The sequence below is a fragment of the Schistosoma haematobium genome, chromosome 5 (genome assembly GCF_000699445.3).
Source record: "Schistosoma haematobium chromosome 5, whole genome shotgun sequence".
In the NCBI taxonomy this organism is placed as follows: domain Eukaryota; kingdom Metazoa; phylum Platyhelminthes; class Trematoda; order Strigeidida; family Schistosomatidae; genus Schistosoma; species Schistosoma haematobium.
In genome coordinates, this window is record NC_067200.1 from 22,080,417 (window position 1) to 22,103,645 (window position 23,229).

Here is a 23,229-nt window from a genome sequence, read left to right on the forward strand (position 1 = left end):
GATTACACATACTACTTGACCTGATAAATTCAATACTTAGCTTATGAAATGAATCAACTATTAGTCAATGAAATGAATATATCATTCCATCTTTTAAATAATTTTACTGAAATAAAACGAAAGAAACTTTATGACTTATGAACAAATTCAGAAGACAGATTAATATATCAAGCTTCTGCTTTCTATATGACACATTGTTATTTCACTCAATAGCCAATAAACTAAATAACTTACCCTTTCGAAAACCCAATTAAAGGTTTTGTTACACATATTTATAAAAACATCGACCATGTATTGTCCATGCGATGCAATCCATAGATGTATAAAGATAAAACAAACTTACCTGAGTTACTTTCGTTGTATTAGATTAGCCAACAACAGATTTCTGGACAATTCACAGCACCGTTTATCTGTTAACATTTCACTTATAACTGAAAAGATTAATATTGATGATGATATCATTAGCTCAGATAAGCAGGAATGAGTTCCATCTTTATATACGTTTATAGGTAATTATAAGATAATCATCTGAATGTGTAATATGTTCTTTCCTAAAAAGTATCTAATGTAATGCACAAGCTTAATCAGATCATGTTTTAACGTAATTTACAACTTGTACTAATATCAGATACTTACTTACGCTTATTATTTCTCGTGGAGGAGAATAGGACGCCCAGCAACACTCTGCATCCTACCTTGTTCAGAGAAATCCTTTCCAGCACTCGACAATTGTTGTTCGTACTTTCAATATCTGCTGTCGAGTCCCAACGTAATGCGTTATTTGGCCCTCCTATTTTCCGCTTCCCTTCATGATTCCAAGTTAGGGCATGCCCCGTGATGCAATTTAGTGATTTCCGTAATATATGTCCTATCAATTTCCATTATCCTACCTTAATTTCCTCTTTTGCTGGGAGATGGCTTGTTCTCTTCCACAATAGGCTGTTGCTGACGGTATCCGGCCACTGGACGTCGAGTATCTTGCGTGGACAACTATTTATACATAGTTGTCCACCTAATGATGTCCACCCAATTGCCGGTACCAAATGAGGGTTTTAAACCTGTGTGAAAATTAACAATTATGATTAACGGTTGGTGATTAAGGTTAGAAAGTATATTTAGGTTTTTAATCACCAACATACATCAGCTTAAATGTCAAAACTCTATTTATTCAAACAGATGAGTGAATTTCATGCAAAGTTCGATTCCTGTTATCTTATACATGGTTGGTTCGTCCATAAATTATAGTCCCGTCGTACTGCTTGTGTTACTCACAATATTATGAATTTCAACAAGCAAGACCTTATGAAAACTTAGCGTATCAAATGGAACTTCGTACATTTTTACAGAAAGTAAGTTTTATGGCTGTTCGTTCAGAGTTATTATAGTGAATGTGGTTTACATATTCTGGACTTCCAGACAGTGGAAATAAGTACCAATGAGTTTAACAGTGAATTAGCGGTCAAGATATTTGCGTTTCAACCAGCTGGTCTTTTGTTCGTAAACCTTTCCACCTACTTGGCTTTAAAAGCCGAATATTAGCACAAGTTCTCAAGAAAACAATGTTGCTCAAAGTTGAAAATACAAACCTATGTTTGATTAATGCCTTTATTCAAATTAATCTTCAAACATTATCATGGGATAATTTCACTGATTTTTGTTCACTATTACTCAAATTGAAATAAGTGTCTTTGAAGCATCATTCGTGTATTTTAAAACCATCAACTGAGCAATGCATAGTTATGGGATATGTTACTGGGTAAAGATGACAAGTCGATTGATGAGGTAGAGAATCTTAAATGGATGGCGTGGTTAGGACATGCGTTACGTTTACTCAACCTCAACCTATCTTATCAGGCGATGTTGACTGGTGTGGGAATTAGATGAAAGAAAGCTAGAGACTGCTAAACTGAATTAGAAACCAAATCATGGAGTCATTGAGAAGTAAACCGAGCCATGTTAACAGGTTTAGATTTGCTGATTGAAGTCCACGTGATCATCGTAACCAGCTATTTGAGACCTCAAATGATATAGATCAAAACAGTTTGCAATAATGTATGTGCATCCACTCTTTATATACCCCCAAACTTGTGGAGATATGACCGACAAGCTTATTTTGTAAATAGTTTTCAATATTACTTGTATTTATTTTGTAAATTTCCCACTGTATGTACATTTATCAATAAATGACTGTACCAATTCTTTTAGTGAATGACCTTGAACACTCTTCCCGTTGTGATACTGACATAGCGTGACATACTTGTCGTTGTTCTCAAATACACTGCTATACACACACACTCCTCGTTCTACTCTCACTCATTATTGAGCTAATTGCATCCTAAATCAAATATTATCATTATTTATAGACTGTGAGCTGAGAAATATCGCACATAACAGTGGATTGAATTATTGTAGAGTTCAACAACCAGTACAGAGTTATCGAACATTTATAATTGTGGATTTACGATACCAGACCCAATCAGAACACGCAACAACTCGGTGAATTTTAGTAAAGTCCATATTTTAACTTTGTATTAATAACCATTAACATTGTTATTTACTCTTCATAACTTGGTTAACATTTTTTGCGTTCATATTTGTCTGGTCTACCACAAACTTTTAGCTCCTGTACTCTCTAACGCATTTTTGTTTCACTAACATACACGTTCTTGTATTGCATCTTCGGTGCCTAGCATTTTCAGTCATCACTCATGCTGTTATTCCCTCTGCTTTTCTGAGACTTGGGCCGACACTTCCATCTCTCATGGATAATATGGTATATACATACGTATCATGTTCGACATCGCGATTGACTGACTTGTGTTACAACTATTCATCCTAATTGGTTATACTAAACGCACACAGGAAAAGACTAATGAATAGAACAAATTTATGCTTAGAGTTACTAGCTTATTTACTTACACCTGTCACCCCTCGTGAAGGAGCATATTTAGTTATAAAACACTAAAACAAAGAGTGCAATAAGCAAAAGTATCATTTTTTTAATGAGATCATGAACCGATAGATGCTAGACCACCATGAAAAACCTGGAGGCACTAGACAACCGTTCCACAGAGTTGTCTGAGAATTATTTTGCTGCGAACTTTTGCGGTTAAAAAACCCTGAAGTACGATGTTCCTTTCACAATCTCGGCGGGCTCACATATTTCTACCTCTACCGATCGTCTCTCAATAAGATCAACCAGGCTGAGTTATTCATGGACGTATATTCCAAATCCAACGAGTTTGCGTATGTTTCTCAGTATCAGGACTTTTTTTAGCAAAAGCAAATGTAAACTTGAATTGGCGGTATTTTGATTACTTTGTGTATCAATGTTTCGTCCTATTTTATAAATTTTACTGACACCTCCTGGAGCTTGTTCTGGGAGTAGCCTGCATTGAAAGAACTTTATGTGGCTGAGGTCGTGCTCAATTTTAGCCTTAGCTTCTTTTTTGAAGGATTCTCCTAAATTATAAAAAATGTCTGACCTGTCAGCAAAGTCCGCCTATACACGCAATGGAAATCTCCACATTGCAGTTTGATTTGACGTCAAGCGCAAAGTGACATTTAACGCTTCATAAGTAGTAGACACTGAACACAAACAACACCAGAGGTTTGTATATTACTGTAATAAACAACAATGAACAAAATTCGACTTCAGTGCTTACTAAATTCCCAAACGATTTTAGCCACAAACAATACTAAGAGACTGCCTCAACAAAGAAAAGGAAAAAGCCATTATCATTTTCGTGTACCTCGACTCAACAGAACAAATGATAGATTGCTTTAGAAAATAAGCGCGACTCTAGCAGAACACATCAATTAAAATAAATTCAATTAAATCAAAAACAGAGGTTTATATGTTTAACGGAACGATCAATACTATAAGATATATTCATAGGAAAAATACTTCAGCTCTTTTCAATTGTCGCGGTCACTTGTCATGATCCTAAGTTGTAAGCAGCTGACGTGAAACCACGAAATATAGTGAATTCATGTTATTCTGCAGCATTAACAGTTCATGATTCTGTAGGAATTATAAGTAGTAAGCGTTGTATGAAACCTGTGAAAACTTATATATGTAAATATCTACCTGTAACCTTCACGAGACGCCATCTTTATCATAAAATGAACGACATTTGGTTATATTAAATATCATAAATCGGACATTGTTCCATAAGCACTTGCATACGAGACAAACATGATAACAATAACTGTGCTTGGATCAACAAATATAGACATCTCTGTCCTACATGAGGTCAGCTGTCATTTGAGTAACGTAGTGGTTGATTCCCACTGTGCGAAGTTGAGTGATATGAGTTTGGATAACACGAGGAGCATTGAATACTTCCAGATTGAGAGTACAGTTCACTAACCTGTACCAACCACCACGAAATCTAAAATCGCTGAAATCTTCAGACAGACTATATACAGCGAACATCGTCCCACAAAATCAAAATATCTCCTCAATAACATCAAGTAAATATATGAATTAGAGTTTTTGAGACAGACATAGATGGCAGGCTATTTGAATGTTCATCTACGAATGCTTCCTCACGGAGATATTTATTTCAGTTCTGTTACAAAGTACTTGCATACGAGACAAACATGATGTCAATAACTGTGCTTGGACAAATAAATATGAACATCTCTGTCCTACATGAGGTCAGTTGTCATTTGAGTAATGTGGTGGATAATTCTCATTGTGCGATGTTGCGTGATATGAGTTCGGATCACGCGAGGACTATTGGTAACCTCAGAAATGGGGGTACACTTCAATGGAAAATAAGTTCACGGATTTCTTCAAACAGACTATGCACGCTTGACACTGTCTAACTCAATCAAGCGATCTCCTCTATAACATCAACTAAATAAATGAATTTCAGGCAGACATAGATGACAGGCTGTTTAAATGTTCAACTTCGAATGCTTCCACACGGAGATATTTATTTCAGTTCTGTTATAAAATTAATACGAAATTCAATGCCAAATTATATTGAAAAATGTTTTCGACCTCCTGTGAAATCAAATATCTTCCACCTAACCATAATATCCAACTTCAATCAATATTCAACACAAACAAACATTTGGCCAACAGCCAAGTGTATCTTTACAGAAACGTTGACATCAATCAATTCATGTGTGACAGTGATTTTTGTAAACTCATACACGGACTGTGATAAGGATTAAGCTATCAGGATGATTGACCACAGTGTCATGGTCAATATACATGTGACATAATGTTTAGTCGAGTCCAAAAGCATCGAGAGTATTATTGACAGTTCCACAGATAAATAAAATGAGAACGCGAAAACTAGATAATTCTAAAAGAAAGCGATCGCTAAACGGATTTGGAATTTGATGGTTAATGTTTATAGCAATTATTCATAGTTGAAGGAAGACCGACTATCAATTGACGGAAAAGCTGTTTGTTTCCACTTCATATTCACATTAGAAAAGTATTGATCATTTGTAGAATGAAAATTTCATCCATCTTTATTCTGTGGGCGGTGAATGATTGTCAGTCATATGAATACATCATTAGAAAGTGTCATTCCTTACTATATTTACGATTCATATCACGCTTCATACACAATAGAAAATGTCAAGTAATATGATGAATAATAGAGAATATGGTGATAGACAAGAAGAAAATCTGATCATTATTATTTATACCGACAACAACTGAGGTCATCGGATAGATTACACTCTCAGATAATCTACACTTTTATTATCATTCTTTTCAGTTATAGAAAAAAATACTTCTTATGCCAAAACGCATATTGAATTAAAAGAACTTAAATAGATATGATGATTGTACGTATGATTGTAGTCCTCAGTGTAAACAGTTTTGAGATGACGAAAGAAGTACTTGTTGTGTTCAAGTCAGAGAAATACCGCTTATCAAGAATATGTTCCTGTTGCACAATACTCTCTTTCTAATGACTTCAAACATACTTACTAGTTGTCAAACACTTTAGGGTGGCGAAATAACTGGCAATGTAAATAATGAATGTCCAGTTGACTAAGAAAGAGAAAACAAAATACAAACAAGCAACAAAACAAACAATCAACAATTACAAATGTGGGACTGAAACCATGCATCACTGTCTCTCTGTTTTAGTGAAAAAACATTTTTTCTTGACGACGTCAACTCTAAAAGCTGTACAACCGTATTTATACGTGATCTGCGAGACAATGTTTTAGTCTATGGAGAAATAGAGAAGTTTTACAAAATTATCAAATATAATCAAACTTATTGAATCGGATCTCAGTTCATGTGAATTGGAACGGTCTAAATGGAAAGTAGCTTGAATGAGTAATTTGAGTGGAAAGAGGAATTTATTCGATTGTCTATCGTTGACAGCAAGAATAATAAGCACTGATGATACAACATATTATGTGATAAAATAAAGGAGTTTTACAAAATTGTCAGAGATAATCAAGCGCACTTACTTGGAGGTTGATCAAAATGAAGTGGTGAAAATAATCAATAATTTTGACGTATGTCAAGCAATAATCTGTTGATGGAATGGTGGTATTTCAATTTATTTAAAGTTTTCAATTACTGTCAGTGAATATGGGTTGAAAGCTATTCTCGTTAAGTGTTCGCTGGATTATATGCAGCTCGTGGACAGTTGTGTCCTCAGTTCATAGCCGTCTGGTCTTTAAGGACAGAGAACGAAATAAATCTCTTTCCCTATTCAGAGCACCCAACTCCTCTATTTTACCACAAATTACTATGTGCTTGATAAATAAACTAGAAATACCATCGTACAGCTGCATGAATTGATATCGTCATTGAAACCCATTCATTCTACGTTTTTCGACGAACTAATGGACTCCGTTCTTTTTCTCAGAATTATAACTTCAATTTTCTCTTTTTAGTTTCTTCTCTTAAGCAATCACCTCAATGTCCAAACTGAAGTGGTTATCACTTTGAATGGTACGGAGGAACAAGGTGGAAGTCATAAACCGATCCAATTCAAAATACGTCTGATCATGGTAATGTCATGTCATTTGAGTCAAAGTTATTCTGTTTGAGTTTTCGACAGGTTTGTTTGTGTTGATAATGTGATAAATAAGCAAGTACACGTGCTGGTTTGAATTTCTCAGTATCGCTTTGATCAATCCATGCTTATAGTTGGAACGACCTATACAGATGTATGAAACCAGCTAACGAGGAGAAGATAAACGAACATCTCAGTCTGGTGCGTGACGTATGACATTCAGTTTTCATGCTTTATTATCAACAGTGATGATGCTTCAACTTGTTTTCTTTGTGTAAAGTTTTGCCTGTGTCACCAGCCGTTGTACTAGCTTCAATTCAATAATTTCAACCGTCTTCTATGAATTTACTTTGTCATGAACTAAACTGACCGGAAATTGCTGTGTAGTTATGGGGAAAATAATGAATATTGTAATGTACAGTGTTTTCGATTTGTAAAGTGGTAAGGATATTGATAAGAGATTGAAGTGATTCGGTGTGAGATGTCACAATGTGATCAATGAAATAATCAAACAAATGGTGCTCGTGAAATGTGTGTTACGAGAATTCAATTAAGTCAGTGAAGTTAATAACAACCATAATATTAATATTAAAAATAACAACAATAATAAATATTACTTTTATGTTCATTGGTACTGTACCAGCATCAACGATATTGATTGTAATGCAAAAAATATTGAGGAAACTATCGTTTGGAATCATTGTGCAATAAAAAGGCTGTGTGTTAAGAAGTCTATGTGGATTGAGGAAGCTGAATGTGTCAATTGAAAGTGAGACAGGATAGATACGAATACTATTGGAATTAGAGGATGGGTCGCTCATGATGTTCAGTTGACGTATAATCTCGAAAACAAGAATGTTTAACATCTAGCTCAGTGAGACGAGACCCATTAGTTTTGATAAGGAACCTTGATCAAGTTACAACTTTGTGCAACCTCTTTCGAATAAATGCAGTCGATAAGTGTACCTCAGAAAAGCTTCATCTATCTTCACGGATCTATGCCGACAGACTACAAACACCGAATACTCTCTAAGTCAATCAAAATACCTCTTCAATAATATCACTTGAAATACGAACTTGGAATTTTCGAGACAGACATAACTGGCAGCCTATTTCAATATTCATCTACCAATGCTTTGTTTACGGAGAATTGTGGTGTTATACAACAAAAATGTATGTAACAGAAACGATCTCACTTTATGATATCCAGTATTCAACCTGATAACTCGGAGACTGGTCGAAAAATTTCAGAACTGATTATTGAATGCATACAATTTTAATATGGTGAAAGGAGGTCATCGCATCACTACGCTGGTTAGAGAACGTCGATCAATTCACGGTAAAATTAGCTGCTAGGTTGATCTTCGTGAGGTCATAAGAAGGATTCACGTCTGCGAACTATATTTGCTTTGATTCGACGTCCCAGTTCAATCACAGTTAGTTCCAGTTATTACGGTTTTCAATGAAGAGACTAGTTTTCACTTCAAGTGTTGCATATGCCACTATTATAAACATGTTCATTATCCAATGTATAATGAGTCAGGTAATGTTAAGAAATGATAAAAAATAACTCAATTCGGTCGAGGGGCGTTAAAAGGAGTTTCAGAAAGATGGTGTCAGTCAAATTCGATTTCATGAGATAGAAAGCGATCAACATTTTGTGATATGCAAATAGATTACATATTTTCAAAATGATTAGGTTTCTTCTGCAGCGCATTCGATAATTGAGAGATAGACTACGTCAATCAGGTAAGTGTATAAAGATTGTTGATACAGGGTTATTAGTTGAAGAACATTTTCCTAATCAGTAGTGGTTATGATGTTGTTTGAACATTAATGCAAGAATGAAGAATATTGAAGTGTTGTAGAGGAACACTGAAATCCCGTTATGCATAAGTTTGCCATCTAAACACGAAATGCTCAAAATGTTTACTGCCGAATTTTCAACAGCGTTTTGGTGATGAAAGTTATGATCAGTTCAGAATGTGTATTTTTCAAAATGTGAACGAGTGGTATCTCATCCATTTAAATCACTAGTAATAGTTATTAAGATGAAATGATTTCATGGTTGTGGAACTGAATTCGCTGTGATTGTGTCGAGGTATTTAGCACACACTATGGGGAATGATCTCTTCACTTCTTTTCAGATTCTTACGGATAATAAGCAAATAACTGTTGTTAACATTTTGATGTACAGTATTCTACCTATAGAATCTTCCGTTCAATTTTTCCCGGTTATCAGCTGGTCAGCCAAGAAAATTCCTGGATTCTATTAGAGTGACGTTGTATAACTTCCTTAACGTCGTCATTGAGCAATTGTTTGGTGTATAAAGTACGTTGATCGGGATGTAAACTAGAAGTTGAAGACAATTTGGTGACATAAAATCGTAATAAGTTTCGTAAACACACTGTCTAAACGTGACTGTGTATTGAGTATTGAAATTCGATTTCATGTTTATTCTGTTTGCAGCGAAATTGCATGATCACGTCTGATAACAGATGGCAGTGGAACTCATTCCTATGCTGCCCAATGTTGGTGATGAGATTTATGGAATGTAGCCCCGTTGCAATGGACTGGATCATCGTCAGTGTCTGTAACATCACTTCATCATTCGTCACAATTATTAACAAAATGACTTTGCATAACTACTGGATCAGTGTGAAGTTGTATGGAAAGCTTCTTTTGTGTTGCCACCTATTTAGTGTAGACAAAGAATTACTTTTGTAGAAAATGTTCAATCTAACGGATTTCAGATGAAGAAAACGAGTCATTGTGTTTTTCATTAAGAAAATCAAAGAAACATCAATGGAAAATAAAACATTTCGAATACAAAATGGTCCAACAAATATCTAATTTCTCAGACAAACTATCCTGTCGATCAATGTCATATTGACTCATTGCATTTTAACACCTCACCCACATTAACGTTTATTTAATTTCATTAACCCATTCTACCACTAACAATTTCATCAAAACATTCAAAGCATTTCTATATAATTGTCTGCACAAGATAATCAATGTTTGTTGGTCGGATATCACCAGCAACAGTCTACCGTGTATGAGAACAAACCAGCTTTCAACTGATGAGGAAATTGGAAAAAGACAATGATGATGAATAAGACATATACTGTGGAGATCATCAAACCGCATTACACACATGCAATAATTCTTAATGTGAAGTGCGACAGTAAAGTGGAAGGCCAAAGAACACAATGTGTCACAAATTACAAGCAGATGTCAAAAGTATTGACAGTAACTAAAATCAACTGAATAGTTTCATGTCAAACAGTGTTGGCTGGATAATGCATGTAGCAGTCTACTTTGAGTCCAACATTAAAATATTCACATATTGGTGATAAGTACCAAGAACATATTAGTTATCGTCGAAGATATACTGGAGAAAGGAATATTTAACATAGAATAATCCTTGTCTGGATTGATAAAAAAACACTGAAGTAAACGATATCTAACAAGCAAGTTGTTTAGATGAGTTTTCATGAAAACTCCATTACATTATGTAGACTGTAATGGATCCACGAACATCAATGTTCAACAGTTAAACTATGACAATCGTTCGATGCGTCATCATGATATCACATTGAGAAATTAAGATAATAATTTATTATTATGTTTGTGATTAATGGCTTCAATCAATATTATGTGTTTGATACAAAGTAGAATTCTCAATACAAGGTGTTCCAACAAGTTTCTTTAACAAACAACAGAAAAAGTGATAGAAACTGATGATCGCATACATAAGGTGAATAGATAAAGTACCTGATATGGAATGAAATGTTTTCACGGAATTTCATCAATCTTATTCAAAATAGACCTGATTATGTCAATGTCATGTTATTTGGATCAAAGTTATTGTATGTGAGTCATCACTTCATTTCTGTATAAGAGTATGTTGTAGTGGATTTGTGAAATGTAGTATTTATTATTATTCACAAACATTTTATGGATACATAAGTGTTGTGACGAAACCATTTCAGGTTTCTTCAAAAAAATGCAATAATACACAATTTTCAATAATGTTAGCATTATACCTGCTATATTCTGTGTCATTGAGAAGAATATTGAATTGAGTTTAAAGAAGAAAATAAGAGAATAGAAATGAATGGAAACGTGAAATATGCAAATCTTTTAATAAGCGTGTTTATGAACGCAGAACAAGAATAAACGACTATGTTTGTGTCGTCAAGTTAGTAACAAAAAATAATTTATTATCGCAGTAAGATATGACGCTAGAATATAAATGATTGTGCAGTTATAGTTTGATGTGATGCTATGAAAGTCTCAATTAATAAATGAAAACGATAACGAAATATCAATATGTACAAGTCATATCTGAACAGTGAAGATAAAATGAGTCTGAGAAGTTAATTTGAATGTTACACAAGTTATTATCTTAATTACAAACTTCGTAATCTTAAGAAGTGAACACCTAGTGAAAAGGTTCATCCATGATAATAATAATAATAATTGTGTAATGAATACCAACCTCAAAAGTAAACCAGCGATTGAGAAAAATAAAAAAAATCTTTTAGTGCACTCAAATGAATACATTTAGATTTATGTAATAGTATACAGAGCGAAACCGGATATTATTATCAACAATTGTGCAATAATAATTAAGAATGATGCTATGAAGGTCACAATTGATTTCAAAGGACAACCTGGAGTTAAATATGTTTACAAGGATAAGAAGAGATAAAAAGAATATCTAATGTGTCGGGGAACCAATAATGATATTAATAACGGTAATAACGATAAACACGAACATAAGTAGACTTCATATATTAAGATGAATGGAAATAAAATAAAATAGACGTGAGAAGTTTCAAAGGTTTCATTTTGCTTTTCAGGCAATTAAATGGATGATGGACCTTGTTTGTGTAAATATCATTATTGAATACATTGATATTCAATAGGTGACATAATCCACTTTTGGAAAGAAAATCTTGAAGGAGACTTCTGAACCGGGTTGTAGTTTCACTGCAACGGAGGTTCACTGACAGTCTGTTCCACATGGTTGAGTAGCGAATAAGAAAAAAATTCTGAAGTACGTTTGTGTGGATTCTTGGAATCGCTAGAATATTCTTCTTCTTGCGTATATTGTGGGATGATATCATAAGATATGAAGGGGTGGATACCGAAGTGTAGGAAATACCGTTTATAAGCCGGTAGATAAAGATAAGATTTAATTTGATACGTCTGAACCAAAGAGGTTTTAAGTTGAGTTGTTAACATTTTTGGTGATAGTCTTTGTTATCGGAATACCCCAGAACAGCTTTGATGAACTTTCTTTGAACACCTTTAATTTTAATCAGATCATTATGTCTGCAATTACTGTAAACTAAAATACCATATTCAAGAATGGGTAAGATACATTTTCTGCATAATAACAATCTCGATTCGATATTATTGAAGTTTGTCATTATCAATCTGATGAGCTTTCTAGCTTTGGATACTTGATATATAATGTGTTCAGAAAAGTTCAGACTATTGCTATATCTTAAACCCAGGTCACGAACAGTGTTGAGAGGTTTGAGTGTATGCTTGTGTATAGTCAGATATAAGTTAAGGCAGCGGCCAATGTGAATAAATCCACTTTTGTTAACATTAAGTGGCAAATTCCATAAAACAGTCCATTCGTACAACTTGTTTTTTTCCTCTTGGATTACCGCTGAAATATAGTTTTCTTTGGTGGGAGAAGAGAATGAATAAAGTACTTTCAGGTCATCGGCAAAAAGGAAAGGTTTACCATACTGAAAGAGGGAACACACGTCATTGATAAAAAGGAGAAAGAGTAATGGACCAATCACACTTCCTTGTATAACCCCGCTGGTTACATTCACAGGTTTAGAGTAGCAAGATCCAAAGCGAACGATTTGGCTACGTTCTTCTAAAAACCATTTGAGCCAAGATAAAAGGGGATTCTGTATGCCAAATGAAGAGAGTTTTACAAGAAGAAGTTTGTGTGAGACACTGTCGAAAGCCTTACTAAAATCGAAGTAAAGAATTATCACTGACTGACCAATATCTCTTATCTGGGTAATTTGATCAAAAATCTCCAGGTGCGATGTGAAACATGAGCGTTTAGTCATAAACCCGTGTTGGGATGGGCTGATCAGACTAGCCGGAAAAAAATGATAAAAGCTGCTTGTGGATGATTTTTTCCATGGTTCTTGAGAGCACGGATGTCAAATTAATTGGCCTATAGTTAATAATATCACTAGGTGATCCTGTTTTGAATCTAGAGGTGACAAGGGACGTTTTGCATACAGATTGATAGGTCCCATATTCCATGGATAGTTTGAAAAGTATCAAACAAAACAGTGAGAATTATCTACTTCCATATTTCACAAATGATGAAGGTATCCCGTCAGGTCAACCATCATAAGACTTTTTTAGGGCAGCTGCGGCCTGCATGATTTTGGAGGGTATAACATCAATTTTCGATAGATGTCTGGATGTCAGCATTGGAAATGTAACGATAGAGCTTTCAGTTCCAGTTTTGTAGCACTGCGAGAAGTGCTTGCTGAATTGTTCTCATATAGTATTCGGGTCGTTACCAATGCTTCCGTTAACTATGAAGAATTTAGTCGTGCCAAGGGAATTTGACTTTACACGGGATTTCAAAAGCCGACGTATTGATAATTCTGGGCTTTTACTATGTATAGTTTTATTTTCTATATTCATAAAATACTTACGTTTAGATGAAGCATTCCTATCGAATAATTTAAGTATACTCTGAAATGCATATCCATCATTCTGCTCGTAGTAGCGGCATTTTAAATCCCTCAGCTTTCTTTTAAAATTATGTTGGCCCCTATTAGCATTATGAGCCACACGGCCAATAGCTGAAGCAGTGCAGTCAAGGCAATATATCAGGTTGTGGTATAGATTGGAAAGCACAATGTCAACATTATTTGTGGTAAAATAAGTTTCCTATGGTAAACATTGAATGAGAGTTTCAAACCGTTTCCAGGTTTGTTGATTGAAATGTCTGCTTTGGTACATCAATGAAGCTTTAGAATTCAATTGTATGGCGTTTAAAGAGTGAATAATACTCAATACAACTCTATGGTCACTCTTCAAAAACTCATGACTGATATGCACTGAGATAGAGTCTATGTTGATTGTGAACATTAAATCAAGTATGTTATTCCCCCTGGTCGGTTTTCGGACCTGTTGGACCCATACACAAATTTTAAGTGTTTCAACTAGCTTGTTATATCGACCTGGTACCGGAGTCAAGCCCCATGTAATTTTTGGCAGATTAAAATCACATCCGATGATTTTAAAAGTATGCGGTTGGTGCGAAGCAATGGAAAATATGTTTGCTAGTAATCTGTCAAGCTTAGTATCCACATGAGGTGGTCTGTATATGCATTCCACCAGTAAATAACTCTGGGATCCACGGTTTACAGTAACCCAAGAGGAGTCATTTATAGCATCAAGGGATTCATCCTCAAATTCGCACGCTTGATTGTCTGAACGGACATAGATAATTGTACCGCCTGCTAATCCATAACATCTATCGGTTCTAAAGAAAACGTAGTTATCTAAATTCAAGGAATGATCGGATATAGATGAATTGCACCACGTTTCCGTAATAAGTTCAATGGTTGGATTTACAAAGAATAAAAGAGTTTTAAGATGAATAATTTTATTAGACAGAGAGCGGGCACTGAACGAAAGAATAAGAAACTCAGAGTTGTCATAGTGAAGCAGGTTAGAGTATAAATCGCAATTGGTAGTTCCATGAATACTCGTAGGATTACCTAAGGTAAGAGTTGTGTTGCGTGGGGAAATAGATTCTACCACTTTGTCATCTTGTGAAATATGTTTACCGTTGTCGGCAGGAAAGCCGGCGGAATTACAAAAAAGTCCTCTCATCGCTATTGGATATAACATCTGATAAAGGCATATTATACACATTGGGAGCCGGACCAAGAAGGCTATCAGGTCTATGTGTGCGACCAAATTGCCAATTACACTTCAGATAACTATTTATACCTGAAGTATGGGTAACGTGTTTAAGACGTTTATTTCCAAGGTTTGTGGTTGATTTTGGTTCCTTCGTAATTTGGGGAGAATCGTGTGCTGTTAAACATACTTGCGATGGTTTGCAAGGTTCGAATATATGGATGTTAAGTGTGTGGTCAGTTATATAAATGTTATGGTTAGTTTTCTTGTTATCCGTTACACAGTTACTGTAACTAGGTGTTGCACTAACAGAGGTTCGGACTGTGTTGTCCTATTCGTCATCAGCACAACTACTTCGGGTTGAATCTAAGTTAACATTCTTAAGAAGACGGACACCACCTACATCGGGATTACTTTCTTCTAAAGATTCAGAAGAGTTTTTCGGTCGCAGCATACCTGTAAAGCTAGACGTGTTCGTAGAATCGGACTTAATTTTACGACCATTGGGAATGTGATGCATTTGAGAGTTTGACGCTGGTGGTCTGTAGCTAACTCTTTCTGCTTCTCTCTGGCATGGTGTTTTATCCGGAAGAGTTTTATTATCCTTGAAAATCTGTTTTGGTCTCAATGAATTGGAGGAAGTTAAAAATTCACTGGCGTCTACAGATGAGTTGAATTTGAACAAGATCAGTAAGTGCATACCAGGATGACTTCTTTTCAATGTTGTGCATACACATGGTACGTGTGTCATATTGTTGGCTCTAAGCAGACTAGATTTGACATTTTTAAGGGCATATGTATCCCGTATATTAAACACAATTGCATTGCTAGATCGTCTTGTTCTTTCAAATACCTCTGATGCAACACAATCTGGGGAAATATTTATGTCATTCATTTGATCTGGAGTCTCTGTGAGGTTAAAGTTGATGAGATATTTAAGCGGATTGAGAATGTTTATGTCTACTTGCAACTTTTTTATAGCAGCCATATGGTTGCAATTGCTATTATCATCACTGTTTACCAGCAGAGTTTTTAACATGTCTGGTATGGAGACAACTGGTGAAAGCTTGTCTGCTTCCGGATGAATGGAGTGACTCGTCTCGTTGAAACTGACGGAAATCGTCTCAGTAGTGGTGTTAAATTGTATTGTTTTCCTACGTTTGGCTGAGCACCTAGAAGCAGGGGTCTTCATTTTCTTTTGTGGTATGATAAGAAAGCGACGTATAGCAAATGGTTTGAACAGAATGTTGGAAATAGAAATGGGTGAAAAAAAATCAATTCCGAGGGCTCAAAATAGTCTAGAAATCAAAACCTATGTTTTAACCAGGAGTGAATGTATCGTGAGGATTAGTGAAAGTGTCAAAAACAAGATATGAAAATGGCAGGAAGATAGTAGTGGAGATGAAGAATTTATGTCAGTATCCGTATCACTCGAAAGATAGCCTTATATAATAAATTTAGAAATGTCGTTAATTAGTATCAAACAATCAAAGTGAGTACGGTAGGTGATACATTTATAAACTAAATGTCCGCATTGATAAAAATTGTGAGATGCAGAGATAAGTGGTTGAAAAGATTATTTTCGTCTCAGATTATGTCGCTTTACAAACAAACACATGAAACAGTTTTTGGGTAAAAATACTGTCAAAAAACTATTGCAGACTCACTGAATTGGACAGGTAATTTCGGAAATTAATTGATATATAGTATCCAACTAGGATTTAAATGATAGTTCATAAAATAGTGAGTACAGTGCTTTAACATACACGGTTATATATATTTCTCGATATTAGGTAGAGATTTGAATAGATCCTGTAGATATATAAAGTACGTAGGTTAAAGCATCCAAATACGATATAACCATATATTCCTTAAGGAATAGAATACCGATATGAAATGCAAATCTTTGTCAAATATGATTATATATGGTTTTAAAATGACAGAGCATACATTGATCGTATAGCCAAAATGAATATATGTGATTATATAATTATGAATTATTGTATGAATATGATCATAAATATCATGTTATTTATTATTCATGCATGAATAAGTTAAAATCAGATCTTATCATATGGCATGAAATTCAAAGTTTATATGTTACTAGTTCAGAACTGAGTTATCTTACATAATTCCAAGAAGAGAAATAATCCACCCAGCTCTGCGAGAATCCTAGAAAAAGAAGACTGAAAGCCTCAGCCTGAAAGTAATGTCCAGTCCGCAGCGCGCGCGGTTCCATGTAAAGGAGTAGAGAGAGAATTTGAGTACACATATATGAGTAAGTGTTTGTGTTGATTGTGTGATAAAGAACAGGTTACATGTGATATTTTGAATTTCACAGTATTGTTTCGATCATTTGATTCACACAGTTGGTACGATATGCATGGATGTATGAAATCAGAGAAGAAAAGAATGAACAATGAAAATGTCAGTGTAGACGAATCAACCCATATCTTTTTCAGCCTGCATGAATTCCACTTCGTTAAGTTCTTCACTTAACTCATTTTACAGACAGTATCATTTGATCTGTGATAATGACTTGTGAAAATAATCATCGGAGTAAAATCACGCTGAAATGAGGTACCGCACTTGTGGTCTGTGTATCAGGAACACAACATTCTCCCAACTGTTTCAGTTTTCTTTAGTGAATTCTATTGACAATGCATTCCACGATCCACATTTGCTGACACTCACTTAATCCGGTATACAGAGTAAAGTAATCAAGGCGTGAGTGGTTATTTGGAGACGTCTCACACCTATGGTGAGAGGGTTGTATGAATGACGTTACTAAGCAGACAATATATCCAGACATTTATTCACTCTCTCACAGTACGACAGTCGAACTTGCAGTCTACAGTCATATCACCACTCAATGCAAAACGAAGTTTGTCTTGTATGAAACAGAAATATGCCTCTTGCATTTCAAACTGATATTCTCTTTATAAAATGCTCAATTACCACGCTCTACTGAAATGATCATGCGTTGTTTAAGTTTGAAGCCGAATTTCAAGACGGGCATCGAGTGTTGGTGATTAGGTGAAATGAAGCCGTATATAATCGGTTGTGTGAAAATGCACTAAAAGTTTTATCAAATGGTATATGTTGATTTATTGGAGTGCAACGCTGTCTTTTTAAACAGTGAAAGTAATTGTCACATTTGTAATGTTTCCATGAAACCTCATATTGGTATTTTGAATTGCATATAATCGATCTGTTATTCAATTAATCGATTTCAAACCGTTCTCTGTGAACTTTCTATATTTATACTAGCCACAAATGAGAATGATATTGATGTTAAGTTGAAGTCAATCGGTGTGAGGTGTCTCGTTGTGATAAATGTATGAATCAAAGGAATGTTGCGCATGAAATGCATGTTAGAAGAGTCAGATTTAGTTAGTGGCTTTAATATTATCCACAATATCAATAATAATACTAACATTACAATTTATTATGGTACCAATGACAATGAGACTCAAGAAGAATCAATAAATTAGTGACATGTGAAAGACGTTATCAGGTAGACGATATTTATACTCATTTATTCACTCAATCATTTACACACTGTACGACAGTCAAAGCTGCAGTCCTAAGTCGGATCATCACTCAACGCAAAAGGAAATGTTTCTTTTAGAGAAAAACCGAAAAATAAACGAGTGGTGCTGGAAACTGATATTTCCTTGAGAAGATGCTCAATCGTCATGCTCCACTGAAATATTCGTGCGTTTTTGAAAGATGAAGATATGTTTTAAGAAGTGAACTAAGTGCGTGTGATCAGGGGGAATACGGTGTTTCATGATTGAATTTGAGAAAATGCACAAAGGGTTTGGCCAGTTGGTAGTTGCTGATCGGCTGAAGTGCGAAACCGTGTCTTTAAACAGTGAAGACAATTGTCACTTATGTACTGTTTGTTAGAACCCTCTCATTGCTGTTTTCGCCTTCAAGTTATCAGTATCTTATTAAATTCATTAATTGAAAACCGTTGTCTGTGAACACACATTTATGTAGACTATATTGATCAGAAATCGTTATATACTATTGGAAATAAATCCGGAATATAGTGTAGAATACTCTTTCTGATTTGTAATCTGAAGAGGATATTGATAAGAAGTTGAAGTGACTCGTTATGAGATGTCAAGTTGTATTCCGAGTAATAATCAAACGAACGATGTGCACTTGAAGCATGGTGGAAAAATGTAGTTCAGTTAGAGCAGTTAAAAATAATAGTAGTTTTTATCGTATCAATACAAATGTGAATCAAGAAGAATGAATAAATTAGCCAATCCGGAAACGTGAATAAGCTATACGTGTTTGGCATTGCAGACGACACTACAAGATCACTATATAACATTTTCCCATATTTGATATGTCCGAACAATTCCTCTCTCAGTATTATTCGATTAGTGATGACTTTGTTGAATTACCTAACATTCCTCCATCTGTTATTGTATGAAATTACTGAAAGTCAGGACACAAGCAAACTGATCCGAAAATCAATCAATCAACTGACATTTCAGTGAATATTCCGGTTTGAATTGAGCAACAAGAACAAACATAGAATAGTAGTACGGATAAAGATCAAACAATTAAATTAGTAGTAATAACAATAATAATATTAACGGAAGAACTATCATAAATTTTGTGAAGATTGATACATGATTAAAGGATCATAAAATGCGGCAAAACTTCAAACAACCTTCACTAGTAAGAACTTATTTTCTGTATCCATGGATGATGAGCTTGCGCGTGTGATCGCCTCCATGTGCATCTACCAGTTCACCTGCCCTTGTGTAGCAAGATACATTGGTCGTAGCCAGCTCTTGCTTTCAACTCGCATACGGGAACATGTCCCAGGTTAGTTCTACAAAGGTGATAGAAAAGCAGTTAGAAGTTCTATATATGAACATTTAATCGACTGTTGTCATTCTATGGATCCACAGTTTGATTACAAAGTTGTTTATAAGACTCATTCATATATACCTAGATTTTTTCGTATCCAACTCCTAAAATTAGCTGAAGCTCTTACCATCCATGTGATCAAATCAGAATTATATATCGTTACTTCGACTTATTTATTATGATTATTACTGCATTCCCATTTAACTGTCTTCTGTTCTCATGATCTTATTCATAATACAAATCGTATTGCCTTATTTATTTTTATACCTCTGTGACTTTTGATTATTGTAACAGAAACATTACATTCACTAAATCTGAATCTGATTTTATTATACGTATTGCGTAATCGAGTATTATAGTATTTCTATTACGTCATCTTGGTCATTCATTTTCACATTTCCTCACGGAATTAGTACATTATTAAAACATTTTCATAGATATACGATTGTACAGCTTGACAGTATATTCATTGAAAAGAGATCCTTTCGCTTAACTTCGTATTCCTAATAACTATTTAATCATAATTAGTGCAGGTGGAGCTCACAAGAAAAATGCCTCTGTCTTTGTCAAGTAGCATGCTCACCTATCATAATTTCAAGTTGTAAGCAGATGACGAAAAACAAGCGACTTCATGTTATTTTGTTGCACTAAATTTGTATGATTATGTAAAGTGTTGTATGAAACCTGTGAAAACTGCTACATGAAAATATCTATCTGTAACCTTCACAAGATGTTATTTTCATCATAAAATGAACGATAATTGGTTATATTAACGATTATAAATCGGACACGTGATTGACAGTATTCCATAAGTACTTGTTTAATACACAAACACGCCATCCATAATTGTGCATTGACCAATAAATATGAACATCGCTGTCCTACATGAGGTCCGTTGTTGTTTGAGTGTCGAAGTAGTTGATATACTGAGGATGTAAAAACTAGATGAATCTGCTTGAAAAGGACCTGTGAGCGCATTTTAAAAATAAATGGCAACATTGTTTTCTCAGAGCTGTAGAAAGAATCTCTGCGGATTGACGGGCAAGCTATTTGTTTTTTTATTTATATTCTCTTCAGAAAAGTAGTAATCATTTGTAAAATGAAAATTTCATTCATTATTTTTTCTATGTTTATCTGTAGTTTTCAGTCATATGAACACAATATAAGAAAGCGAAATGTTTACTCTGACTACGGTTTACATCACGCTTCCTTCAAAATTGACAATGCCAAGTAATTTCATTATTAAGATAGAATATGTTGATAAACAACAAGAAAGTATCAACATTCATATTTCTACCGACAACAACTGAAATCAACGGACAAATATTTGCAAATCATTCTCCTTGATAATGTAAAATATTATTATCATTGTTTTCAGTTTTAGAAGAAGATATTTCTTATGCCAAAATGCATATTAGATTAGAAGAACCCAAATAGTAGATGTAATGATTACATTTAATATTCAGGCACAAATTCCTGACTGAATCGTCAAGTCATAGTCCTCAATGTCAGTGTTTTTTGGAGGTCAAACGCGTTGCATATTGTGTTCATGTCAAATAAATTCTGTTTATTGAGGATACTATGCTTTTGTTGGACAATATTTCCTTCTAGATCACTTCCATAATCCTTTCTAGTTGCGAAACACAGTTTAGTGTCGAATGAAATACTATTACTTCTACTGTTTCAATCGTCATCAAGAAAGTACATGTATTAATAAATTATTGTCTACGTGAGATGCTCAAAGATTTTTGGTTGGATATAATCAGCAACAGCCTTCTGAAGGAGATGTAGGGAAAATCAAGAAACGTCATTGAAGGTGAATAGTACATATATCGCGGACATCATCTAGCTGCATCACAAGGCAGGTGCTAACTTGGAATCCTTGAAGGAAACAGAAAAGTGGAAGAACAAAGAACACACTGAGTCGTGAACTAGAAGCAGACATCAAAACGATGACCAGCGACTGGAGACAACTGGGATTAATTTACTAGGACAGGATTGGATAGAGAATACTGGTGGCCGCATATGCCATTTCAAGAGGAGTAACATGTGTGTGTACCTAAATGATTAATAAATGTAATCTTGGAAAGCGAATTTTCATCTTATTAATTTTGCTCATCTGGTGAATTCAGGTATTTTTTAAGACCAGGACTACGTGCTGCTTATTTCAATCTAAACAGTTAACCTCAGTAGAATTAATCAGCTGATAATACAATGGACATTACAAATAAGATCAATTCCCTTTTATTCACACCTAATACTCCCTACGTCTTCGTTAGTTGTGAAAACTCGTTATTCATCAGAAAGTAGAGCTATTTTGGGTTCGGCATTAAAATATTCACAGATTGGTAATAAGTACAAATAGTTTATTAGTCTCATTTGAAGATTCACTGAGGAAGAATGCAATGATCTACCACCGAATAATCTTTGAATTAATAAAACTTACTGAAGAATATAGCATATAACGAATGAGTTTTTTTTAAATGACATTTTGTGAAAACTCAATGATATTAAGTAGATCGTGATCAACCCGCGAATGGTAATTGTAAGCATTTAAAATATGACAATCAATTGTGCTGTTCTCTTGAAATGACATTGAGCAATTGAGATAATGATTTGTTGTTGTTATGATCAGTGGATTTTTCGATATTATGTGTTTGGTACAATGTAGAATTCTCAGCGCAAAGTATTCAAATAAATGAATATCACTTATAACCGCATACATATGTTGAATGGATATACTACCTAGAATTGAATGAAATGTCTTTTTGAGAAGATTGGCAATCTATTCAAAGTCTGTATTTAAAAATATGTATGATAATACAAGTTGCTGACTATGACAACTGTAACACTCTTCCACAAAAATAGAAAAATTGAAATTAACTGATAACTGCATTCATAGGTTGAGTGGTTAAACTACTTGGAATTGAATGAGATGTTAATTTGAGGTAATGAACAACGTTTTTGTGTATAAAATTGTGTAAAAATACAAGTTATTGACCAGGTAAACTCGAATAACTTGTTCGTCACACAGTATATTTTCTAAATAAGCTATTGTTTAGCTTTCATGCTTTGGCTTGCATATACAGATTCTAATGTAATGACGTCTCGTTCTACCAGAAGGCATACAAGTAGAAATATATGAATGAAATAGATAGTTAGTGCCCATTAAGATAACACCTGTCAGGCTTTAGCAAGACACTAGATGTCTATTCACAGTGATATTAATGATCACCTTGAAAGATTCATCACACATATTGCTAGATGCCTTCCGCACTCTTCACAATCCAGAAAAGTCTTTCTTTCAAAGGCCTTTGAAAGGCTAATGAACGACTGTAAACAATAATAGATTATATGGAGGAATAGATAAATCGAAACAGTTGATGTCGT

At 34.5% G+C, this 23,229-nt stretch overlaps 1 protein-coding gene across 1 annotated transcript; it reads right to left on the bottom strand.

The window, feature by feature from the left end:
* Window positions 1–8,725: 8,725 nt before the first annotated feature.
* On the bottom strand, window positions 8,726–17,824 carry MS3_00000748 (uncharacterized protein). The gene has a single exon (XM_051208397.1). It carries the CDS (start codon window positions 14,953–14,955, stop codon window positions 13,963–13,965), a length of 993 nt encoding a protein of 330 aa, XP_051065188.1. The 5' UTR covers window positions 14,956–17,824; the 3' UTR covers window positions 8,726–13,962.
* Window positions 17,825–23,229: the final 5,405 nt, after the last annotated feature.